A 25,645-nucleotide genomic window follows, 5' to 3' on the forward strand; every position below is an offset into this window, starting at 1 on the left:
AGTCATCATCCTACTTATTCCACAAGCTTCCTTGGAGTTGGGAAAGGCCAACCAAAATCACTACTTTTTTTTCTTGGATAAAACCAAAACCACAACTTAATTATGATGGAATAGAGTTGAGATCTGCCTGATTAAATTAAGTATCCAGATGGCACGACCAGGAGATCCCCATTTTTCACCTCATCATTGGTCCTTACCGAAACCCAAACTCACCCGCACGGTGGCTTTATCATTTTTATCCCATCCGATAAAACATAATAAATAAAATCCCCGAATAGCCATTAATGATCTCCCTCTCTTCTCTCTCGCTCCCTCTGGTTTTTGTTGAGCCCCTTTCGCTCGCTCGAACCCTAACCCTTTCCGATTAATCGGCAAAACAAAAAAACGGCGAGGAAATGCAGCACCAGAGGCTGAAGCAGCAGCAAGCTCTGATGCAGCAGGCTCTCCTTCAGCAGCATTCTCTCTACCACCCCGGCCTCCTTGCTCCGCCTCAGGTTACCCCCACCTCCGATTCCTCTTCTACTTCTTCGCTTTTGAATCTTAATTTTGGATTTCCAGTCGGGTCCGATTGACCCTGCCAGCTTCGATTGTGTTTCTGTGCTGGGTGGGGTTGTGGGGAGCTAGGGTTAGAGTGTCGGTTTCGGAATCAAAATTGTGATTTGATTCTGAATTTTTGTTTGAATTTTGGTTGTTTGTGATGTGTATTTTGAGCTGAATTGAGCTCGGTGTTTGGGGATTTCGTGGTTGAGTGTTTGGGAAGTTGAATACTTTAGCATTGTGATTTGTTTTCTCGGAATTTGAGACTCCATAGCCATTTGCGGCTGCGTGTGATGTTTATGATGTAGTTAAGAAATTGAATAACGTGCTCTGAAGTTGCCCTCTTTAGGTAAAGTTTACTTCTTCCCCAGAAAATTTCCCCCTTGTTGAAGCACTAGTATTCTAATTTGTAGGTAATGCTAGTATTTTGTTGTTGAAGCGCTAGTATTTTAATTCGTAGGTATCTGTACAAGTATCTATCAAAACTGATTATATGTTTAGGTTGGGATACCTTGTTTAGTTGATAAAGAAGTAGAAGTTTGATTTGCTATCATTTAGGCTTCTTTTATTTTGCTTTTACTTATAGGTTTCTTTTCTTTTCCTTTTACATTTTCACTTTTGCAGATAGAGCCAATCCCAAGTGGAAATCTGCCTCCTGGTTTTGATCCAAGTACTTGCCGCAGTGTGTGAGTGTTTGTCTAGACAAATTTTATTTTATTTTCCTTTTACGCTCCACCTCCATGCTTAATTGAGTGTCATTGTACTCCTTAGTTTCCTTACCCATAGATCTATATAGAATTAGTTTTTTTTCTCTTTCATTTCTTTTAAGTTTTCACTTCTATTTGCCACGTTCTGGAAATAGAGACTGATTTCCTGATATTATAGTCACTAATTCCAGTTTTACTAACCCTTCATGTCAAAAGATTATTAGACACTGTTGACTTTATGAATTGTTTTTTTGTCTTTCCCGGTTGAGAGTTCATAGTGCCCCTTTTAGAGTAATTTTCATTTCTGTTCCTGTTCTTAATACTTGCATTTTCTTTATTTTTGAGAACTTCAGGTATGTCGGTAATATCCATACCCAGGTGACAGAACCACTTCTTCAAGAGGTCTTTGCAAGTACAGGTGCTGTTGAAAGCTGTAAACTTATAAGAAAGGATAAGGTAAGCTAGGACTCATCTGCATCCCCTCCAAACCCTTCTGGTTAATCCAAAAAACAAGTCTGCTATTGAACACTTCTGGGACTCACTAAGTTACTATCTGCATACGTGATTTTACCAACTTATGATCATATTGCCGTTCCTGGCTTTTGCAGTCATCCTATGGGTTTGTCCACTATTTTGATCGCAGATGTGCTGGTCTTGCTATATTGTCTCTCAATGGAAGACAACTGTAAGTACATATCTCATATATGTTCCATCTGATTGTTCTGTACATATCTCTTTGTTTTATCTTACACCTTGTGTTCTGGTTTGCAGGTTTGGACAGCCTATCAAAGTGAATTGGGCATATGCCAGTGGTCAGAGGGAAGATACATCTGGTTTGTTCTCTTCATTTTTCCTCCTTCTGGAACTCATATGGGTGATTTTCCAGCATGTATAAGATGATCCTGTCTTTTCTCTTTGCAGGTCACTTCAACATTTTCGTAGGTGATCTCAGTCCTGAGGTTACTGATGCCACATTATTTGCATGCTTTTCTGTTTATTCTAGTTGTTCGTAAGTGTCTCTTCTCATGAATTGGTCTCTCAAATATCTCTGTTTTTTTTTTTGGTTCTTTTGTCAAACAATACATGTGATGAAGCTCTAGAATCTTTATTACAGATTAAGCTTATTATATTTTCTTTTTGTTGTTGGGTTGGCCTAATTTGATTTCTGTTCGTCTTAGAGATGCAAGAGTCATGTGGGATCAGAAGACTGGGCGCTCTAGAGGCTTTGGGTTTGTCTCATTCCGGAACCAACAGGTAGCATCTTCTTGAGCAGAAATGAATAGATCAAAGATTTGGTGTCTTTTGCAAATATCTGGAATTTTGAATCTGTTTTCTTTTGTTTCTGTTGAAATTCATTGTGAGTTTAATTTTCGAAACCCTAAAGAAATATTATTAGGCTTTGACATAGTGAGATCAAATTTCTTTTAGTCACTTTTAAAGCATTAGCCTCAACCTATCCAGTGCTTCATAATTGTTCTTCATACGTAAGAAAATTCTCATCATATTTAATTTTCTTTCAGGATGCTCAAAGTGCAATAAATGACTTAAATGGTAAGAACAATGATATAGTTTTTCGTTTTAAATTCGTCTGTATGTATATTGAAACCAAGAATGCAAGGGACTGATGGGTGCTACAACTTGATTAAACTGGAGGGAGGGAAAAAATGGATATGGTCACTGGTCCATTTTGGATACCTGCCTTGACAACTTTTACATGCCGAGCCAGCTTTTTTTTCTTTCAATTGGTTTACTTGTTTGAGGTGTTTCTTTTCCTATAATATGTAAGATGTTAGCAATCGAGTTAGAGCCTCTATATATGTTCACTGATTAATTTTTCACTCATGGCTTTTATATGAACTGTTATTGGAGCAAGGTTCTTATACTAATTCATTTATTCAGTTCCGAGATACTATAAGTACTGCAGCCTTTTAGTTTATTCTCTGGCCCTTAACTTTAACTTTAACTTTGTAAGTCATAAGTGCCAGTTTCTTCAACTGGCAGCTATAGAGTAGATTTTTAAAAAGTATAGAAGCGTGGAAAAAGTTTCACATAGGGCTGCTACGCACTGGTGTGGGCCAACAATTTGGTGGCATCACTTTATGTTACACAGAGCGCACCTAATAGGCAGCTGCACTAGCCATGTGCTGTAGCTGCCTATCCGAATGACTCATAGTTACAAGCCCTTGTAGCTTCCTAGTTTACTTATAGGGCCCGCAATTTCATGTTCCATATTTCTCACCATAGTCTGAACTCTATGGTGAAATGTGCAGGTAAGTGGCTTGCCAGTAGACAGATACGCTGCAACTGGGCAACAAAAGGTGCTGGTACCAATGAGGATAAGCAGAGTTCAGATGCCAAGAGTGTGGTGGAACTAACAAATGGTTCCTCAGGTGAGTCCAGGTTCATGCTTGATATGAAAGAAACTACTTCCCAAAAAAAGTGATATTCACTTGACTGGCATTGGCATGAATTAAATTTTCCTTTTCTTTTATTGTTTGTGTGAGAGATTGAGATTTTTCTATGCTGTCTTTGAGAAACTCATATTCTCTTTTGATTCTGCAGAAGACGGAAAAGAGCCAACAAACAATGAGGCTCCCGAGAACAACGCCCAATATACCACAGTCTATGTTGGCAATCTTGCTCCAGAGGCAAGACAATTTCTTATTTACTAGTTATCTCCGTCCTCTCTCTCTCTCTCTCTCTCTCTCTCTCTATATATATATATATATATATATATAATATTCATGAATGTCCGTCTCTATTCGTCACATATTAATTTCAACTACCCCAAGGAAGTAGTGGCAGAACTGAGGTTGAGTTTCAACTTTAAGTATTGGTGCTTATTAATCTATGTGGGGAGGTTAAAGATGCAGAGAACAAATTGAAGAACAGTACTTGCATTAGAAATTCTAGTGCCATCAGTGGTTGTAGTGGCAGAACTGAGGTTGAGTTTCAACTTTCAGTATTGGTGATTATCAATCTATGTGGGGAGGTTAAAGATGCAGAGAACAAATTGAAGAACAGTACTTGCATTAGGAACTCTAGTGCCATCAGTGGTTTGAAACCTGTTCCTTTTGTTTTGTTACAGGTCACTCAGCTTGATCTTCATCGTCACTTCTACGCTCTTGGTGTTGGAGTCATTGAAGAGGTTCGGCTTCAGCGCGATAAGGGATTTGGATTTGTCAGGTTTAATACTCATGGTGAGGCAGCTCTGGCTATACAGATGGGAAATACTCAGTCGAATCTTTGTGGAAGACAGATAAAGGTGGGTTTTATGCTATAATTTGTATATTGCAACTCTCAAGATTGCTGGCACACATTGTGGGTTGGTGTTTTGCATTTACTTGTTGGACTATATTCATGTCACTGAATTTTGTTTTCATAGTTTTCATTTCTATGTATCAACAGCTGAGTTGTTTGTTGTGGTTGCAGTGCTCTTGGGGCAGCAAGCCTACTCCAGCAGGAACAGTCTCAAATCCACTCCCTCCCCCAGCTGCAGCGGTGCCTTTACCAGGCCTCTCTGCAACTGACCTGTTGACCTATGAGCGGCAACTAGCAATGAGCAAGATGGGTGGTGTCCATGCCCTCATGCACCCTCAGGGACAGATTCCTCTTAAGCACGGGGCTATGGGAATGGGCACCGCTGGAGCAAGCCAGGCTATATATGATGGTGGATTCCAGAGTGTTGCTGCTGCCCAGCAGCTCATGTACTACCAGTAATAATGTACAAGATAAATGCGACAGCCTACATATATTCCTGCACTATGCAGGCGTTATCCGAGAGATATAAACCCCTTAGGAAGCTATTTATTGTTTATCCCTCCCTTATGTGGAGAGGTTACCCTGTCTTATATGCTTGCTATCTGTGTATGGATATGTAACATGTATGATCTCCCGTCTTCCTCCCTTTTTTTTTTTTTTTAATGATGAGAGTTTATTGTTATCAAGATTGTTGGCCTTTTTTCTTTAACCACGGTGAAGCATGTAAAACCCACTTTGGTATGGTTGGCTAAGCAAATAGATGAAGAGTTTTGGTTAGGAGTTGTGCATATTACCAACATTTTGTGCAATTTTCTCAACACGGGTGGATTATTAGTATCTTGGCATTTCTACCTGTGGGCTTGTATGAAGTGAATAATAGCTTTCCTTAACAGTCACAAATTTAAGATACAATATCTAACAAATGATTTCATCCATCAAAACTGACTCTAGATATCAAAGTGAAACTAACATGGTTGACCTTGATGGGAACACGAGACGGGTAAGAGGCATCCTACAAGAAAGAACTACTAACAGTAAACCAACAACAAATTGATCCGCAGGCATTTCCAGGTGAAAAGTCATCCGCACCTTTCTCATGATAATCCATACCAACTCCAGTAAATTCATGTGACAAACTTCTGTTCTTAAAGCTGGTTCAGTCTTGCTCCAACCTTGCTATATAATTGTCATAGTACTTTCCTGCGCTCTCAAGATCTCCAAGTTCCGTATAACAATCAGCAATCGCTCCATAAGCTTCTGTGTTTCCCGAGTCTTCACCTTCTCGCTCAGAGATGGCCAAAACCATAGAATGGTACTTGATGGCATCTCGATACTGGCCCTGTCTTTGTAGTGAGGCTCCTGAGAGATGCAAATCAAATTACTTGAAGAAAACACAAAAAATTATATATATACCGCAGCAGTCCCAGTTGAATCTAAGATATAAGACCAACTAATGCAGTTAGTAGTCTGTTACAAATATAGCCAAGTAAATGTTATAACATAATTTATGTTTTCATTTGTTGCTCCGAACAGTTGCATTGGCTTTTTTTTTACCTAGGAACCTTGCAACTGTTTCCTTACTTGTCAATGAATGAGTTTGGGATCTCTCCTTAAGTTCTATTTGCACATCATACAATGACAGGGCTTAACTAATGAAACTCCAATGTGTCTAGGCTACTCTGAGTATTATATTAGTAAATGAGAGAGGAGTAATGAAAAAAAGGAATGAAAACAGACCTAGACCCCTTGCAGCTTTCTTCTCCTCAATCGAGTCCTTTAAAGTTTGAGCCATCTCCAGAGCTGCCTTAAACTCAATAGATGCGTTCTGTGGTTCTTGATTTCTCAAAAAGTTTTTCCCAGCCTTCAATCGAGAAATCAACTCATGCTTCCTTGGATCAACTATAACCTCACTCTCTGGTATTCTTCCACTGGGAGCATAACTCAAAGTGGGAGCATATGATTCAATCTTAGCTTGTCTTCTCAGAGCAGTATTAATCTGTCGTAACTGTTCATTCACTCGCTGTAATTCCCCTTTCCTCTGCCGAGCAACCAGCCCTATGATACAAACACTAAGCTATCAACGATATAATGAATACTTTTCAATAAAGACATCCTTCCAAAAAAATGTAAAATTACTTGATACATGTTAACTATTATACTCTATGTGGAACATTAACAATTCTGATCATAAAGCAAGTAATATCTTACCACCAACGGCAGCCCCTATAAGGGCAACAGATAGCAGCAGAGGCATGTTAAAAAAGGAGTCATCAGCCTCACATGTTTCAGCCAAAGCTTTCAAAGGTGTTGCGAAAATTAAGGCATTACCAAGCAGAAGCTCCATTCCTGGGAATCTTAATTTATCTACCTGCAAAAGTAATCACCAAAAATAAGCACATGCATCTTAGTAAAACTAGACAAACTGAAAACATCTCATCATGACAATATTCGCGACATCTACCAGTCTGATTGCCATTTATCCCCTGGAGGTTAGGAATGTGTACAAGTATACAATGCCTCCAACACGTGTTATAAACCCGGGAATCAGCATATTGGCAAAATTAGATCACCCCAACCTCCCAAGGATATAGATAGAAGCTGATAAAGGATGAACTCACCATCATACCTGACATTTTTCAGCCGGCAGCCTCTCCAACAGCTCATTCTGATTGTTTCCAAATGCTGCCACAACCTTTTCGACTCTAAATGGAAGAAACGTCGACTTCCATGGTTCTATCAATGAAAAACACTTCATCTCAATATACAGGTACAATCCAAATAAAGAACAAACATTGTTCAAGTGATCACCTCTAATTCCAACCCTTCAAGTTACTTGGCATTATAGAAAACACATTCTATCTGATAATGTTAACAGTTATCCAATAATAATGATAACAGTATGACATTTTCACATTGTCAAAACTATAAAAGGAGGAAACTTTTCGATTTCTGAACAAGCTACATTTGAATTGGTAGAGACCCTTTTACTGAAATGTGATGATTCTGAGCTCATTGAACAAACATGAAACCAAACTGTGGGAAAGTAAAGATTGGTAGTAGACATTCAAAAGAGTAAGCAGTTGGGGGGGGGTGCTACAGAAGTTACCGGAAAGGTTGGACTTGCTGGGGAACTTACCGGAGCGCCGAGATCGGCGGGAGGAGTTGGGGTGAGTGAAGAAGCAAGAGAAACGACCGACCACTGCCATTGCTGCTGGTTTGGATAAACTGTGGGTTTTTCGATATAAAGAGAATGTTTGATCGCGTAAAGTGACCACACTCTAAGATAAAATTACAGTTTTGCCATTTTGACGTGTGAAGAAAGTAAAAAAAATTCAATAAAACGAAGAAAATGATAAATCGTAATTTTGACGCGTTTCCTCTGAGGATTATAAATCCGAGTGAGGAGAGGAGAAGGAACAAGAAATGTTTCCTCTTACCTACACCAAGTTCTGGTCATCCACAAATTTCTAAACTCAGATGATGAACAAGATGAAATTCTCCAAGTTCGTACGCCCCCAAGTTCCCAATCAAGAAAGAAGTTCTGCTACTTCTTCTTCTGTGCTCCCTGAAAACCCTAAAGTGAACAAGAAGTGTTCACTTTCAGTTGTCGATTAGAAAGTGGCGAACAAGAAGATGAAGGTTGTCGTCTTCTATTCGTCCCTTGTCGCCAAAATCACACCGCAGTGCTTTGCTAAAGATCTGCTATGCCGATACAATTTTGAGAGCTCAGAAGAAAATTGAGGAGACTGCAAGCGACGCGTTCAAAGTCCAAAAGGAGTCAGCGGAGAAGAGACAAGTTGAAGAAAACAAGAAGTTTGAAGCGCAGTTGAGAGAGGCACAGAAGTTGGCTGATCTAGCGTCCAAAAAGAAACAAGTAGCACAAAGATTGGCTGGTCTTGAGTGCAAGAAAGAACAAGAGGCAATTGAAAAGGAAAGACAACGAGTAGAACAAGTCCGTAGAGAACAACAAAGGAGAAGAGAGAGGCTGGTTCGTGAAAAGATGGAGGCTGCCGCTGCTGTATGTGAGAAACCTTACTGCTGCACATTGAAGGACATTGGCATTTTGCGTCGGTGTGATCACGCCTGGTCATGGGGTCATTGGGGGTGTGTGGGGAGGGCAATACCGACCGCCGTTGGAGAAGATAGGTCTCTTCATCAAGGAAGATTGCGGAGTTGATTTGCAAAGGGCTAAATTGGAGGAAGGGGAGATCAATGAAGAGTTGGAGAAATGAGAAATCATTGAGGACTTAGAAGAAGGAGAAATTTATTGATATCATTGGTTTATTCAAGTTTTGCATCAATTTGTGGTACTGTACATCCAGTGGCGGATCCAGGATTTATAGGTGGGGTGAGCTTAAATTTTTTTTTTGCCTTAAAAATCTCAGTTTGGGATCATTATGAGAAGATCTACAAAGATAAACTCAAGTCCATAAGCAAACTCATGCTTTGACTGTAAGTATTAGAAGAACCTTGATGTTAATCAAGATAGTACCGCACAAGAAAAATAAGAATAGGTTCATTTCCACACTGATGATTGTATGAGACTATGAGGAGCTTTATAGCTAACCCAGCTGCATTGATAGTTCATGTCTTTTTGTGCCTCTTTTTACACAAAAAAATCCACATTTTCAAATAAATTTTGGCGTTTTGGTGAGAATTATCAACATTGGTATCTTTACCAAATATAGAGTCAGCTAATGGAATTTTAGACGAGCAATTTTGTGGTTGCAGACCACTTCTCTGCGTTTCAGTACCCATATTTCTCTCTAACCAGGACAGTACAAATTTTTTTTTTATGAAATGGCAATGTTAGGCACTTGCGTATTAGAAGAAACAAAAAGTATAAGTGAATGATGGAATGCCCCAATGTGCTTTTGTAAAACTGCAGCAAGGAATGTAGGCCTTACTTATGTCTTGATGAATTACACACAGAAGTGATAAATGTGAGATATAAGGACAACATGCACTACACTACTACCCTCTCTATGTCTATGTCTTCTTGTCTAGGTTAATTTTACATGTATAATTTGTGAATATGAATTCACCAACAACAATCAATATATGCAGATATTAGATCTGTTCAACAAGGCGCCTCTTAATAGTATCTGGTTCAGGGTTCGCTTCTTTCTCAGCAGCAGATGAAAGGTGGAATATCATCATCATCCGTAAGATACTTCTGCACATAATATATAATGATTGCAATAAGATACTTCTCCCTTTTTCCATTTGTTTTTGTTTTTACCATTTGACCCAACCAGGAAAAGAGGGGTGAACAACTCAACAAAGAGAACTCCAGACGACATGTCGTCCAGCTAGTCCAAACCCCTGGAGCAAAACCCAGTCTTACTCTCTGTAAAACCCAAACGAAGCCTTCAAATTGTAACCCTCAACACTCGTCGCTCCTCCTCCTCCTCCTCTTCCCGCCCTCCGCTAGGGTTTCCACCGGCGACGGACTTCGACATGGACGCCTCCCCCAGCTACTTCGACCCCGAAAACCTCTCCACCCGCGAGCAATTCCGCCGCTACGGGTTCGTCCTCTCTCTCTCTCTCTCTCTCTCTATAATCTCAAATCTCAATAATTCAAAATCAAAACTCAAATTTACTATAATCAGTGAAACTCGATTTCAATTCTTAATGATTATGACTGTGCAATGCCATATCAAATCTGTGTACCAATCGAACCTGCTAGACCTAATTTGTGATTTTGAAACCAGGAAAAGGCACCCGAGCTCGAGCATTTCGCCCTACCGAGACGACTCGGCTTCTTCCCCCTCCAGGCTACTCTATGATAGCCTGAACAACCTCCACAGCCCCACCAACACTGCACTTCTTCTTGAACATATCAAACAAGAAGCAGACAGCACCACTTCTACTCCTGCTGCAGCAAAGATTTGCTCCGTGGGGAAAAGGCGGTCCTCCTTTGATGTCACTGAGGTGGATGACACTGCCGAGGAGGCCGGCCGCTCCTCGTTGAAGCTCTTCAAGCACGAGGAGGACGCCCTGGCTGACGATGGAGACACCACTTTCGCCCTGTTCGCGTCGCTGCTCGACTCTGCTCTTCAAGGTTTACTCAGCTAGATTGTACTTGACGGCACTGCGATTTTTAGTTGTGTTGTATGACTGGAGTTTGGTGGTACATTTTTGGTTTCAGGGGTGATGCCTTTTCCGGACCTGATACTTAAACTAGAGGAGTCTTGCAGAGATGTTTCGGAGTCGATTATGTATGTCCTCGTTTCGACAGTAGTTGCAATGTATCTATTAGTGTTGCGAATGTGCATTTGTTTGTGTATAAATGTGATGTTCGGCTATTCTCTAGGTATGGTTCCAATATACGGCATCGGGTTGTAGAAGATAAGTTGATGAGGCAGAAGGCTCAGCTCCTGCTTGATGAGGCTGCTTCTTGGTCCCTCTTGTGGTACCTCTTTGGGAAAGGTAATTTCTGTCTCTAATCCGTACTCTTAGGCTATATGATGTCCTTCATGTCCATAGTTACATACTATGTGCTACGAGTTATTGTGTGAGAGTTTAGTTTTCTTTGTGCAGGGACTGAAGATATCCCTAAAGAACTCGTCCTGGTAATTCATTTTCCCTAAAGACCTAAATATATCAATTCTTTTTGTTGAACTTGTAAAGTTCAAAAAAAGCTCATGGAGGAGTTTATTCTAATATTATTATATTGACCCATGTCAGTTTCCTTCAACTTCACATTTGGAGGCTTGCCAGTTTGTTGCAGACGATCTTACAGCACAATTATGCCTACGAATTGTTCAATGGCTAGAAGGCTTAACTTCCAAAGCACTTGATCTGGAAAGAAAGGTTGCACTTACTGCTTCATATTTTATTGCCGAATATCTTAAAATTTGCACAATCCGTCAAGATTATCATCCATTAGGCAAGTTTGTGGTCTTTTTGTTATTGTCTATGTGGAGAATATAACCCTTTATTAACCTTCAATGAATGTGTGAGTCTTACATACCAACCAGTTTTGAATTGGAATCTCTCAAATGCTTGTAGGTACGAGGGTCTCATGTTGGTGCCTGTCTCCCAAGCTCTGGAATTTGGTTTCATACTCAACGATATCTTAAGAAAGGAGCATCCAGTACAAATACTGTTCATCACTTGGATTTTGATGCTACGACACGTGAACATGCTCAACTACGACCTGATGACAAAGTATTGTTTTGGTTTCCTTTCAAATTTTTTCATGTTTGCTGAAATTTCATAGTTTTGTCCAGTTCCTTTACTGCAAACATATATGTATATATGTATATTTTACAAAACATGTTCCAATCAAACCAAGTGTTTTATTAGAATTTTTTGGTGATGCTTGCCTTCTCTTTCGGAGGTTGGATAAAACAATATACTGCCGGTCTAGCTCAATTTTATTTAATCAAACACAAATAAAGGCAAATAGCAAATATAGTAATGGAAAGTACCCTAGATAGTAGATCCTTTAGGTTGTAACATAGATAACATGCTCTGGCTGGTGCTAAGCTGCACGAGTAGTTGGTCTCCTCCATAGTATCCTACTTTTGCTTATTTTTGTATTGAAAGTGGCTAAGGTGTTCTTAATTCAGAGTCAATTAACTTAATAGATGGCCCCAGCTTCAACACCACTCCTTTTGCTAGCCAGTGATTCACAGACCTACTTCTAACTTAAGTTATTGATTGGATATTTTTCCTCATATTGTTGAATGTCAGGTATGGGAGTTTGTGACATTGTAGTATTCCTGTATCTCGTACAGCATTAGAAGTTTAGAACATAGTCACTAGGTGTCTATTTTGGTACACGCATGTTCCTTTCAATCAGTATTAGTATTAACCAATCTATTCTATCAGAAACATGATGAATCTCTTCTGGAAGACGTCTGGACTCTTTTGAGAGCAGGAAGACTGGAGGAGGCATGTGACCTTTGCCGATCAAAGGGACAGGTAAGTGAAGGTCTGAAAAATATGAGAGTACTACATCTAAACTCAGTGATGCTGTCCTAAAAGATACTAAAATTTTGATAGGCATGGAGAGCCGCAACCTTGTGCATATATGGAGGTTCTGACCAATATCCGTCAATTGAAGCCCTGGTAAGGAATGGAAAGAACAGAACCTTGCAAGCCATTGAATTGGAAAGTCGCATAGGCCACCAATGGTATCTCTGGAAATGGGCTTCTTATTGTGCATCCGAGGTATGGTTGAATGAAATGGATTTTAGTCTCTTAGATCAAGGTCATAAAATGACAACATCGTCAACTATGAGTATGAAAACAGATGCATTTTCTAACTTTTGACCACCATTGATGTTAGAATTATTTTTGCATATACATTTTGTCTTTTCCCCCTTTCAATTATCTAACATATAATTTTTCCGTTTTATCTTGAATATTAAGAAAATAGCTGAGCAAGATGCTGGGAAGTATGAAGCAGCAGTCTATGCGGCACAATGTAGCAATTTGAGGCGCATGCTTCCAATCTGCACTGACTGGGAGGTATTTGCTCCCACCAACTCTCAGTTCTCCTTTAGTCTCATATGATGAATTAACTGATTTCTTTATAAATGATTTATTCTCTGGGTGGAATTGTCAATAGCTTTGCTCTGCATATAATGCTAATTGTTCTTATTCAGAGCACTTTTAATTGAGAAGTTACAATGTATTACATCATTTAGATCCAAAATCTACTGTGTAAGTCTTGCTCTAGTACATTGTAGCTTTATAGGAGAAATAACCGCACATACATTTTATTTAATTACCAGCAAGAATTTCAACCACAGATTTAGGTTGACCCCTTTGATTAAGTCAAAGAAAACACAAAAGACCATAGATCCCTTTCAAGCATAAGAGTCAGCCAAAGATGATCAACTATCTTATTGCGCAAGAAACAAAGTTAGATAAAAATCTTGTTCCATGTTTAATGGTTTCAAACTTTCAAAGTTCAATATGTAATGCAGCGGTTCTGCCCTCAAAAACAAAGCCCCTTTTGCAGGATAAATGTGTTTGTTGTATAGAAGTAGTTGAGATGTGTTGGAATCATGATGATACTGATTCTTCTTGACATTGATTGTTTTTGTGATTACCTTGTATCACCACCATCAGGTTTAGATGTCTCTAATTCTGAGCAAATATGTTTGCAGTCAGCGTGCTGGGCAATAGCAAAGTCGTGGCTAGATTTTCAAGTGGATTATGAATTGGGTCATTTACAACCAGAAAGAGTGGACCAAATCAAAAGCGTTGCTGATGCAATAGATGGAAGTCCAGCACATGGTGATGGAGCTGTTCCGACTTCAAGTGGATCAGGAAGTTGGCCACTCCAAGTTTCAAACCAGCAACCACGGCAACTTTCAGATCTTATTCAGAAACTTCATTCAGGGTACTTTTTTTATTTATTACATAGTTCATTAGTTTGAACGTGTTTATCATGCAGTGTTGTGTACTGGTAATGAAAGTGTAAATTATTGATTTAGGGAATTAGTCCATGAAAGTGTTACCCGAGGATGCAAGGAGCCGCAACGACAAATTGAGGTATCATCTCTCTATTTTTTGCTAGAATTTTTTTTTTCTTGGATTGGAAAAGCTTCTTTCTAATGTGTTTTTGATTTAGTAAAGATTTTTCCTGATGACATCTCTTTTAGGACAAAAGAACACTTTTATGTAGAAACACCTTAAAAGGGAAATTCTTCTAATACCAATTTTACAAACGGCTGAAAAACAATATCAAGGAAAATATAAAAAAGAAAAAACTTTTTGAATGTGTTTGTCAGGCTGAAGTCTTGATCAAATCAGGATGAACTAAAAAGCTAGAAAGAATTTCCTAAATTTTTACTGAACAATGAAATGTTTTTCAGCAATGTGTTCAAGAGATATTATGGCCTTATGGCACAACACTTATCTGCCTTGAACCTGGAGTTATTTATTTGTTTAAGGAAATTCTGTTAGTTGGGTATATTTTATTTCTGTTGTCTTACGAATGATATGTTTATAATATTGAGAGTGAGATGTTAAATAAGCTGTCACTCCTGCATGTATTGCACAGTTTTTGGGAGACTCTCTCTCTCTCTCTCTCTCTCTCTCTCTCAAGGAAGGATACAGACTTTACACTTGTAATAACACATTGTTTGACAGATGATTCTAATGTTAGGGGATATCCCACGTTTGCTGGACCTTATATGGTCATGGATTGCACCTTCAGAAGATGATCAGAACATCTTCAGGTAATGTTATTAGTTGCCTGCATACCTTTGTAATATAATTCTGAAAGGACATCTGAGTGACTTCCTTAGTGCTGGACCTTGCAATTTCATTACATTTTGTATGGCCACATACAAAACTATGCAAATGGGGTTATATTCGCGACAATTGACAATATATATCCTTTGGGATAGGACTTTATTAGATATTAAACAGCATGCAAATTTCACAATCGTTGTTTAGTGTGCTTCATATATTTAGTGTTCATATAGTTTGATTAATGGGCATGTGTTTGTCTTTCAGGCCTCATGGGGATCCCCATATGATTCGGTTCGGTGCACATCTAGTCCTTGTGCTTAGATACTTACTTGATGATGAATTCAAGGATACTTTCAGAGAGAAAATCATGAATGTTGGTGATCTCATTGTGCACATGTATGTAGTTTCAAGTCACTGTTGCCAGTTTCTTTGTAGGATGATTACATCTTGTGGAACCAATAAGTATTTTCAGCCTTAAAAAGGTTTGGGAAAGTTCAATTCAATTGTATGAAACTATGAAATGAATTAGTAAACTAGATGATTATGGGATCCCTAATTTAAACTGTGTAAAATGTCTAACCAAAGCAGAGCATACTGTTTGCAAAATACACTGCTGAATCAAAATTAACAGTTGGTGGCTCCCATTCCAGGTATGCTATGTTTCTCTTTTCCAATCAACATGAGGAGCTGGTGGGCATATATGCTTCTCAGCTTGCACGCCACCGTTGCATCGACCTCTTTGTGCACATGATGGAATTGAGACTGGACAGCAGGTAACTTGACTCTTAATTGTGATTATGAGGTCATTGCTTATTTGCATTTTATATTGCCTTCTGTTAATGGGAAGTAACTATTATAGTCCGGACTTAATTTGCATTTGAACTAGTTTGTATGTGTGCAGCCGAACATCTCTTATTTGCATACTTATTGCACTGTAAATCCATGATTTTTGCATATTCCAGAATGTACTGTAGGTTTTAATTTAGGTTCTGTAGTACTCTGTTTTTAATCTATATTGCTCTGTGGATGGATGGTGCATGCACTCTTATAAAACCTCGTATATATTTTATAATTATTCTGTGTTGCTTGACAGTTTGCATGTGAAATATAAGATCTTCCTCTCTGCCATAGAGTATTTACAATTTTCTCCCTTAGACAACTCAAAAGGAAGTTTTGAAGAAATTGTTGAGAGGTATTTCGATTTCTTGGGCCTTCTTTACTTTGGTGGTTCGAAGAATACAATTTGGATCTTCTTGTAATGTTATTCTCCTTTTCACAACCTATTTAAACAGGGTTTTGTCAAGATCTAGGGAAACCAAAGTTAGTCAATATGATAAGGTATCGGGTGTTGCCGAGCAGCACAGGTTGCAGAGTCTCCAAAAAGCAATGGCTATCCAGTGGCTATGTTTTACACCCCCCTCCACCATCAGTAATGTTGATGATGTCAGCAGAAAACTTCTTCTACGTGCATTAGTACATAGGTAAGTTGTATCTATGTTTATTAGAAATATCTCTGCAGTAGGGTTTGGAACATTAAGCTGGTTTCTTGTATTTACTAATACCCATCGGAAACACGTGAGAACTATTATCGGTGTTTTCACCTGCTGTTTTCAGTGTTTTGTATTTTTTGCTCTTTGCAAATGAAAGGAGGTGATTTTTAGTAGTGCTATGTGATTCTCTACGTGGTATATTGCTGGCTTAATTGCTTAGGACAGTCACGGATTTGATTTGAGCCGTGGCTGTGCTTGAGGTAGGAACTAAGAGTGGGTGAGATAAAACATGTGGTCCTCCTACTGACCAGTTACTGCTTTCATATTGACACTTCAAGATCTGTTTTCTGTATTTTCCATGTAGCAATATATTGTTCAGGGAGTTTTCCCTGGTTTCAATGTGGAGAGTTCCTGCAGTGCCGATTGGTGCCCATTCATTACTTAGTTTTCTGGCTGAACCTTTGAAGCAATTGTCAGAATCTTCTGATGACTTGGAGGATGTTTCTCTAAACCTGAAAGAGTTCCATGACTGGGTACAGTAGTTTGTCATCCTTTCACTTTCTTACTATCTTCCCTGTTCATTTTTCCAACTTCTTAGTATATTTGCTATTATTTATCTATGGGCTTATATAATTATACTTGGTCTTCAACAGAATGAGTATTATTCATGTGATGCAAAATATCGGAATTGGCTGAAAATTAAACTGGAGAATGCAGAGGTGTCCTCGACGGACCTCTCAATGGACGAAAAGCAACGGGCTGTTTCAGCAGCCAAGGAGACTTTGAATTCATCTCTGTCATTGCTACTGAGTAAGTTGGGTTTATTATTTCTATTATATGTGAAAAAGAAAAATCCTCTGAAACATTATTGGATTGATTACTGATATAGGTCCAATTTTTGTGCATTCTTTTATTTTCCAATTAAAGTTTTAACATACAACTAATATGTTTTGGCATTAGGAAAAGAAAATCCTTGGTTAGCTTCTGGTCAAGATAACATGTATGAATCTGCGGAACCTATATATCTTGAATTGCATGCCACGGCAATGCTATGCTTGCCTTCTGGTGAATGTCTGTTTCCAGATGCAACTGTGTGTACGACATTGACGAGTGCTCTTTACACTTCAGTGAGTGAGGAAGATGTGTTAAACCGGCAATTAGAGGTAAAAAAAACCTACTTGTGCTTATATTCTTTACCAAGAATGAGTTATTGCTAGTGAGAATTAGTATCAGAGTTGCAATATCTGAGATGTTGGTGTTTGCATTTCTAATTTTTCACACATTTTTTTTGCTTTTATTATTATTATTTTTTTCTCACAGACATGATCTGGTTTTTGTAGTTAAATGTCTCCATATCATCAAAGGATAATTGCTGTGTAGAGGTTGTGCTTCGCTGCATGGCAATTCCAGGTGATGGTCTTGGTCCACAGGAACACGATGATGGTGGTATTCTTGGTACCGTTATGGCTGCCGGCTTTAAAGGTAATTATATAATATTGAGGCTGCAGTGATACTTTCTTTTGCTTGCCACATTCCTGTTCTAAACAATATCACTAATTAGAGTTCCAATTTATTGAAAGAAATCGGCCTTTGAATTTTTTCCTCAATCTTGTCATTACTGAATTCTTGATGAGCTAACCAAAGTGGTATCAAAATTCATACCTACTCACCAAAGATTAGAAATGTTTAAAATAAAAAAAATGTGGAAGGAAAGATTATGAGGGAAGCACAGTTAGTCTTCTGATGCTGATTTTGGCAAATGAAGGTGACTGCACTGATTAATCTTCTTTGCAGGTGAGCTACTTCGATTTCAACCTGGAGTTACAATGGACATTTCGCTATTAGATGCCTGGTATTCGAGCAAGGATGGTTCTTTAGAGAGTCCAGCAACTTACATTGTGCAGGGCCTTTGTCGTAGGTGCTGTCTTCCAGAAGTCATTCTTCGATGCATGCAGGTACTTTTTCCACGGAAGCCTCTTATATGAAGTATCTTCAAAATGTTGAACTATAATACCTAAAACCATGCACACCTCTAATGGTGCAATGGATTTCACATCTGCAGGTCTCACTTTCGCTCATAGAGTTGGGCATTGCACCTGAAAGCCATGATCAGTTGATCGAATTAGTTGCTTGTCGTGAAGCTGGGTTTCTTCATTTGTTTAGTCACCAACAATTGCAGGTATGCCAAAGTTTTGTTTCAGTTGTTAACATGGGAGGTGATACATACTAAGTTTTCAACCATGATGCCCTTCTGCCATACCATAAATGACTCAAAGAAATGCACCTTGTTGCTCCTGGGGGACCTCTGGTATTGTAAAAGATGAAATATCTACCACCAAAATTTGAAATGTAAATAAGTTTGATATCCCTTTGAGGAAAGGTCCCCCAGCATGGATAAATATCTGGGCATAGAGAGCCTTTGAGGAAACTGTGTTAAAAAAAAAGAATTAAAAAAATATAGTAGGTATCAATTCCCTGAAGTGATTAGATTCATCACTAAAACTCTGCTGGTTATAATTTTGTCAAAATAGGGTTCTGTATGTTTAATGAAGTTAGTCGCTTGAAAGATAAGAACCAAATGACAATACATGATCTTGTGGGGATGTACAGCTCCAATGGTAGTACTTAACATTTACCACCACCCCATAGGTCATCTATTTAACCACTACCGTGGGTTCAATATAACCAAAAGGCAGGGCATAGCTGAGCTTAATCCATTATTCAGGAGCTGCCGTGCAGTTTTCTTTGCCCTTTGTTGCGGTTGATTTACAGGCCGATTTATTAAATAGCTATTTTACCTGCAGGAATTTTTATTGTTTGAGAGGGAATACTCGATAAGCCAAATGGAGAGTCAAGAGGAATTTTTTTCTTGACTGTTGGTGAATATGAACGATATTCATTGCTCGCACAAGGCTGAATAATCATGTTGTAAAATGGTAGCCTGTTTATCTGTAATAGGTTTTCTGGAACACTGACAGGTGTAAATTATATATGAAGATTTACGGTTTGTACTTTTTAGAGGTTCTTTTTAGACTTCTTGGGGTGGATCCCTACTTGTCCTTTGGCTATCTTTTTGATTACTTTGGTGCATCAATGTATCATATCTAGATGTCTAGCTTAGGGGTGGCACTTCCGAATTGAAAAACCGAAAACTGAGCTGAAAAAACCGAGCAGAAATCGAAAAATATTGAACCGAACACAAACGAACCGAATTAATTGATTTGGTTTCTAATTTGAGCACATAAGAAACTAAACCGAAAAACTGAATTATTTATAAAACAATTTCGTTTTATGTTTATTTTACCGAATATTTGATTTGATTAATGTGATTTTAAGTTTTATATTATATATAATTATATGTTTCTTTTATATATAATCATCTATGTATATATATGTAGGCCTACATATGTATGTTTTAAATAAGTTTGCTAAAACAAACACACACACACACACACATATATATATATATATATATATATATATATATATATATAAGCGGATGTGTAATTACTAAATCCGCCTCAATATGATATAAGAATAAATGTCTTTAAATATATATAAGAATATATATGCATATATATATACACACATAAATATATACACATATAAATAGATTTATATACATATATGCTTCTATAAAATTTCAAGATGTTTAAATAAAGGATTGAGAGTGGTATGTTGCCTACAATATTAAATTTAAGCCCTCATTTTTTTGGTTGTATTGTAGTTATATATTCATATTTATAATTTTTTCAAATAAGTAAAAAAGAGGGTAAAACCCCAAAACATTCAATATGTCAATTTTAGTTTAATTCAGTTTTTTGTTTGCAGAAATGAAAAAACCGAATTGAACCGAACCGTTTAGTTCAGTTTTCGATTTTACATGTTTAAAAACCGTGAACTGAGCCGAAATTCAAATTCAGTTCAGTTCCTGATTCATGTCCAAAACTGAACCGAATGGACCGAACCGAATGGACCGAAGTCCACCCCTAATCTAGTTGTTGACATAAAGATTGATCATCATTCTATACATAATTAAAAAAAACCTTAATTTTATTGATTCATGATACTATTTAGATTGGCAAATCTTTTTAGTGAAAATGCTCTTGGATTCTCATATGAATATGTTAAAATCAGAAGAGATAAGAATTCTTATCTCTAAATTAGCTCTTGGTTTCTCATTCCTTTACTGGTGAGTGAAATGACAATTGTTGGCCTTCGCCCTTTTCTGATTCATGGAATCATGGGAACAAATTGGTGAACTGAACGAAAGAGTTAAGGGGTTACAGAGTGTAGGCTCAAATTTGTCTTATCTGTCTAATTTCGGATGCCTAGCTCTCGATCAAGGTTCAAAATATCTCTGATATTTCTGATATATTCTTTGATATATTCCTTAAAAAAACGATACATCTTAGGAGTAAATATTTTATTTTCTCCTGTATCTACGATATTTCTCTGATAACATAAAATATTTTCGATATTTATGATATATCCGATGTATTTTCGATATTTTGAAGAAATATTTGAAAATTTTCACTTGAAAAAATTTATCTCGACTTAAGGATGCCTCGAACACTCGAATAAGAGTTTTTGATTAATTAATCACCTAGAGGGATATCAGAAAGAAGACTAGAAGAGTAGTCCCTCGATTGGCTAATTTTTAATTTTTCAAAAAAGATATCCGGATGAGGAGGGAAGATTGAATCTGAACTATTATGAGTAAAGCCATATCAGTGACAAGTGCTCTCCTTGAAGAGAAATTTTTCAGTGTTACCGTAACACCATGTGGCAATGCCTAGTGGTTTACCCTTCCAATCACAATTTGACATATAAGATTTAATTAAAAAATTATATTTAAGCTATTTTGTCAAATACTATTTTGAGTTTCTTTCTAAAATCTTACACCCTAAACCCTAAACCCTAAACCCTAAACCCTAAACCCTAAACCCTAAACCCTAAACTCTAAACCCAAAATCCTAGTTCAAAATCATTAACACCCATGAAGGTCATTTCACAAATAATAAAAATATGTTAAATTATAATTTTGGTGTAATAAATCCATGTGTTGAAATATAACAGGTAAGGAGGACCACTATGTATTATCACGTGGTACTACGGTAGTATATAAAAATTTCTCATCCTTGAGGGAATCCAAATTAAAGGGTCACATAATAGTCTCATGAAGGCCATAACAGGATATCCAAAATTCCAGATGAAGAGTGAGCTTTCAAATAATTTCAGTAACAAATGTTCTCCTTGAGAGATATCGAAATAGTAGCAGTCTTTGTCTCCTTGGCGTCCCCTTAAAGGATATCTAGATAAGGAGTTTTCTCCTTGAGCACTATTGGGGAAAGTAAGAAAAGATCAATCGCATTATGAAAGTTCAGGTTTGTACTTTATATAAATTTTATCATTTATGAAAGTTGATGTATTTCGTGGTAACCAACTATAGTTCATTTACAGCTAACTGGTGGGCATAGTTGGGGTATTATGCACCAAACGTATCAAGAATTGCCATGTGTATTTTAGCACAAACGGCTTCCTCTTTTGCTTGTAAAATAAATTGGAGTACTTTTGCTCTTATTCATACAAAGTAAAGGAACCGTATTGCATATCAGAATTTGGAAAAACTTGTATACTGCTAAGTTACGACTACGTGATAAACGAGAAAAGGATAATGTGATCAATGAAAACAACTATATCTACTTCATGTTGCTAGTGAACCACTTCAGAATGACATTGATCATCTTCATAATTGGATTATGTTTACACACCTCGATGATGAAAATTAAAACCCTACTCCACATATCGTAGAAAATGCAACTGCTTTTAGAATTGATGTGAACAATGTATTATTTGATGAAGTTAGAGACCCGAGAGATGATCTGATAGTGTTAGTGTGTGGGGTGGCGTATCAACTCCAGATAGTTTAGATGATGATGCTGGTGGTGGTGGTAGTGGTGGAAGTCGACAAGGTGGTGAAGATATAATGTTTGAATATGGAAAATCTTATGTGAGTGGAGGATTTGAGCAATTTACTTATGAAAGTAATTTTGATCATGCTACCAAAGATGAGGATCATGGATCTAGAGCAGGTGGTAATGATGCGCAACAACAGAATAGGTACAGGAGGAGAACAAGAGGAGTCATTAATGATCAAAGTATTCAATCTGATGTTGCTTCTGTTGTCTTAAGTTTTAATTCTATTAGTTTAAATACAGAGCATAGTGATGTCAAACGAATCACATTAAGTCAACTATCAATCTGGTTATCTTATTTACGATTATGGTCAGTTTAGAGAAGTATATGATCAATCATCGAGTTAGATTCATTATTACTATCTCATTCTCGGAGAAACTGTCGGTAGCTCGAAAGAGATATGACTATTATGTTAACAATTACAATTTATATTATATATATGGTTTGTATTTGGGCAGAGTATTGTCCTTTTATTGACCAACGTACGGTTTTAAAGCTCCTAAAGCCTCTTTCTGGTACTATATAAATATAATAATTGTATATGTTTGTATGTAATTTAATATTAAATAAATAATTTTGTTTGAAACATAAACAAAATTTTTATCCAATATCCCTGATATATCAGATATACTCTATTAAAAAAAACGATATATTTGCCGATACCGATATTTTTAAACCTTGCTCTTGACTGGGAGAAGGAACACTAGAATTTATTTTCACTAATCGAACTCAAATGCCTAATCCATGATACTAACGTTAATATTCCTGATCAGTACTTACTTTACTTACAAAACTGGAAGATGCTCCCTAGCTTTTGAAGGCATTAATGGTAACATGCGCCTTAATCCTAATGGAAATCTAGATTTTCATACAAGAGTAATTATTTTGTGTATCCGGAACACTGCATGACACTGTCATATGATGTATCCAGTCAATCATATTACTCTATGGTGTGGTAAACATGAAGAAATTTTTCAGTCATCCCGGAGAACAATGTGTTAATGTGTAATGGTTTTCCATTCCAATCACCATTTGATACTTATAGTGTGTTTGGATGAGAGAAATAAAAGAAAGAATTTAATTAAAAGTGAAGATTTTATAATTCCAAAAGACAATTCCCTTGTTTGGCAACTATAGATTGGAAATTCTAGATTTCTATAGAAAATAAAGGATTTAATAAAAAAATCATATTTAAGTTATTTTATCAAAGACTATTTTATGTTTCTTTCTAAAACTGTACACTCTACACTCTAATACCTTAAAATCTAAAACTCTATACCCTATACACTAAACCCTAAACTCTATATCATAAATTCTAAAATCTAAACTCTAAACCCGAAATTCTAGTTCAAAATCATCAATTTCTATTAAAGTCATTTAACAAATAATAAAAATATGTAAAATTATAATATTGGTGTGATAAATCCACGTGTCAAAATATAACAGGAGAGAAAGACCATTAGACACTGCCACATGGTTATTCGGGAGGATTGAAATTTTTTTTGGTAAACATGCACGCGGTGAAATGAGAAAAAAATTATTTAAATATGAGTAACCAATCAGAAATAAACACAGTAAAAAATGAATCAATAATAATGAAGAAGTACGCCACATAGACTATGTACCGTATACATATAATAATTTTTTTTTAGTGGTTCCAACAAATTAAATCTCCTAGTTGTATACTTCGTTAGTTTGTTTGTGCATACAAAGATCCTTTTCAAATATATTCGTGCGCATTCGGCATGCAGTGCTGCCGTCCGTTGGCACACCCTATGCTATGAACTTTCATGGACGGGCAACAAGCTACAGCTAAGTCAGTAAGTCATCAACAACACCTTATAAATTTGTAGCAGTTCAACCCATTTAGGCAAGCAAGTGCAGTCACATCTAGATCATCATCATCTGAAATCACCAGTATTTGCCGAGAGAATCACAACTATGGCCTCTTCCCAGCTTTTCGTCATCCTGGCCATTCTATCAATCTTCGCCCCTACAATTCTGGCAACAGATTATGTCGTTGGTGATTTAAATGGTTGGACTACTGACTTTGATTACCAAGCTTGGGCTCGGGGAAAGATGTTCGTAGTTGGCGACAACCTTGGTAACAATACACGTTAATTAGCGTAATCCAAACTTTATATATCTCTTAGTTCTGTTCGCTTGGGAGTTGGGAACTGACTGTCACAATATATATTTTCCTGTGCAGTTTTTATCTATGCAGCAGGAGTGCACGTACAATGTGCTGAAAGTGAACGGAACCGGGTTTAAACAATGTGCAGCTCCGGCGGGCACTGCGCCATTAACAAGCGGTCATGATATGATAAACCTAGCAACCCCAGGGAGGAAGTGGTATATTTGTGGTGCTCCTAACCATTGTGCTGGTGGTGGACAGAAGCTTGCCATTACTGTGATGCCATCCTCGTTTGCTCCTAGCCCTAGCCCTTTATCTGCAAAATTCGGCTCTCCTAGCCCGAGCCCTACCGCTTCATGCTGAAACTAGCAAGCTGCAACTCTTCAACTAGACTTCATGCAGCAACTTATAATCGATTGTTATAGTTATTGCATTCTTTTAATCGATTAATTTTGGTTTTCCAGTACTGTGGAGAATTCTTTTGCAGTTATTAATAGCTAATAAGTGTGATCAATCAGCTTTGTCCTCTGTGATCAGCTTGTGATACTACAGATGATATATTCCTGAAATGAAGTTTGATTAAGATCAACCTTTTTACCATTATTAATTATGATACGTGTGTTTCCTTCTCAAAAAGAAAAAAAGAAAAAAAATTGATACATGTGTTTGTATATCTATACTCTTATAACCAGAATCTAATTTGTTAACTAAAATAGGTGTGAAATCACATAAATAACCTTAAACCATGAGGTAGTTTAAAACAACTTTTAATATATAAAAGATATAACAGTAACAAGATGATATGTAAAAATATAAATTGAAAAAAAAATAAAACCTACATCTTATTTTTTCTCCACCAAAATAAAAAATAAAAAAATTAAAGAAAATCACGTGTGTAATGACTAATATATTTTTATATCAATTGTGATTGGAATGAGTAAACAGAAAATCTATGCAGGAACATTAATTACAAGGTCTCGTTGACCATATTTATTCATAGAGATCATATTCACACATTTGAGTCGCTAACAATTTGAGAATCTGATTGACATGAAACATTGTATGAACTCATATACATGAACTGCATTTGCCAGATTTTGCCCACATGCGGCCCATGGCGGAACCAGCATAGGGCTTCCCCCAGCTGGAGCCCTAGCCTTGCTAGTTTTCTATCCATATAAAGTTCCTTACTTCAGCTGCACCAGGTTGAAATTGGTCAAGTTGGTAAGATGTGACATATATTTGTAGTCATTGCCCTTACGGGTTCTTGAAGACGTTCAATTCAAATATTTTCACTTTTCATTCCATGCGATTTAGAA

At 37.2% G+C, this 25,645-nt stretch overlaps 4 protein-coding genes across 5 annotated transcripts; 3 read left to right on the plus strand and 1 right to left on the minus strand.

The window, feature by feature from the left end:
- The first annotated feature begins 319 nt into the window (after window positions 1-319).
- LOC126796673 (oligouridylate-binding protein 1C) lies at window positions 320-5,134 on the plus strand. The gene is made up of 12 exons (XM_050523408.1): window positions 320-494; window positions 1,162-1,223; window positions 1,598-1,700; window positions 1,853-1,929; window positions 2,016-2,077; window positions 2,166-2,253; window positions 2,423-2,498; window positions 2,765-2,795; window positions 3,515-3,634; window positions 3,807-3,892; window positions 4,333-4,509; window positions 4,677-5,134. The coding sequence occupies exons 1-12, from the start codon at window positions 396-398 to the stop codon at window positions 4,962-4,964; spliced, it is 1,269 nt and encodes a 422-aa protein (XP_050379365.1). The 5' UTR covers window positions 320-395; the 3' UTR covers window positions 4,965-5,134.
- On the minus strand, window positions 5,123-7,723 carry LOC126796674 (protein FLUORESCENT IN BLUE LIGHT, chloroplastic). Of its 2 annotated transcripts, XM_050523410.1 has the most exons (5): window positions 7,642-7,723; window positions 7,132-7,238; window positions 6,714-6,873; window positions 6,243-6,560; window positions 5,123-5,864 (listed from the first exon to the last, which is right to left on the minus strand). In XM_050523410.1, exons 1-5 carry the CDS (start codon window positions 7,709-7,711, stop codon window positions 5,662-5,664), a joined length of 858 nt encoding a protein of 285 aa, XP_050379367.1. In that variant the 5' UTR covers window positions 7,712-7,723; the 3' UTR covers window positions 5,123-5,661. The 2 variants fall into 2 exon arrangements, with proteins under 2 accessions (XP_050379367.1, XP_050379366.1); XM_050523409.1 differs by lacking the exon at window positions 7,642-7,723 and having other exon boundaries at window positions 7,124-7,238.
- Window positions 7,724-9,598: 1,875 nt separating this feature from the next.
- LOC126798859 (nuclear pore complex protein NUP107) lies at window positions 9,599-19,272 on the plus strand. The gene is made up of 25 exons (XM_050525933.1): window positions 9,599-9,670; window positions 9,764-10,033; window positions 10,220-10,569; window positions 10,657-10,726; window positions 10,822-10,937; window positions 11,049-11,080; window positions 11,196-11,321; window positions 11,520-11,678; window positions 12,345-12,437; window positions 12,519-12,686; window positions 12,888-12,986; window positions 13,631-13,866; window positions 13,961-14,018; window positions 14,619-14,707; window positions 14,988-15,119; window positions 15,374-15,496; window positions 15,817-15,915; window positions 16,016-16,204; window positions 16,578-16,746; window positions 16,867-17,023; window positions 17,174-17,376; window positions 17,554-17,695; window positions 18,008-18,168; window positions 18,276-18,392; window positions 19,018-19,272. Exons 2-25 carry the CDS (start codon window positions 9,966-9,968, stop codon window positions 19,084-19,086), a joined length of 3,225 nt encoding a protein of 1,074 aa, XP_050381890.1. The 5' UTR covers window positions 9,599-9,670; window positions 9,764-9,965; the 3' UTR covers window positions 19,087-19,272.
- Window positions 19,273-24,133: 4,861 nt separating this feature from the next.
- LOC126797188 (blue copper protein-like) lies at window positions 24,134-24,689 on the plus strand. The gene is given in 3 exon segments (XM_050523856.1): window positions 24,134-24,296; window positions 24,402-24,427; window positions 24,429-24,689. Coding segments are annotated over 3 exon segments (450 nt in total).
- Window positions 24,690-25,645: the final 956 nt, after the last annotated feature.

This window comes from Argentina anserina, chromosome 6 (genome assembly GCF_933775445.1).
Source record: "Argentina anserina chromosome 6, drPotAnse1.1, whole genome shotgun sequence".
Taxonomy (NCBI): Eukaryota; Viridiplantae; Streptophyta; class Magnoliopsida; order Rosales; family Rosaceae; genus Argentina; species Argentina anserina.

Bases quoted from the DNA above. Each gene is read 5' to 3' on its own strand.
- LOC126796673 (XM_050523408.1), top strand. From the start codon at position 396: ATGCAGCACCAGAGGCTGAAGCAGCAGCAAGCTCTGATGCAGCAGGCT. The intron at 2,078-2,165 runs GTTTGTTCTCTT...TTCTCTTTGCAG, and splicing joins TCAGAGGGAAGATACATCTG to GTCACTTCAACATTTTCGTA. The intron at 2,499-2,764 runs GTAGCATCTTCT...ATTTTCTTTCAG, and splicing joins TCTCATTCCGGAACCAACAG to GATGCTCAAAGTGCAATAAA.
- LOC126796674 (XM_050523410.1), bottom strand. From the start codon at position 7,711: ATGGCAGTGGTCGGTCGTTTCTCTTGCTTCTTCACTCACCCCAACTCC. The intron at 7,239-7,641 runs GTAAGTTCCCCA...TTTCATTGATAG, and splicing joins CCGCCGATCTCGGCGCTCCG to AACCATGGAAGTCGACGTTT. The intron at 6,874-7,131 runs GTATGATGGTGA...TTACTTTTGCAG, and splicing joins TGCCGGCTGAAAAATGTCAG to GTAGATAAATTAAGATTCCC.
- LOC126798859 (XM_050525933.1), top strand. From the start codon at position 9,966: ATGGACGCCTCCCCCAGCTACTTCGACCCCGAAAACCTCTCCACCCGC. The intron at 10,727-10,821 runs GTATGTCCTCGT...GCTATTCTCTAG, and splicing joins GATGTTTCGGAGTCGATTAT to GTATGGTTCCAATATACGGC. The intron at 10,938-11,048 runs GTAATTTCTGTC...TTCTTTGTGCAG, and splicing joins GTGGTACCTCTTTGGGAAAG to GGACTGAAGATATCCCTAAA.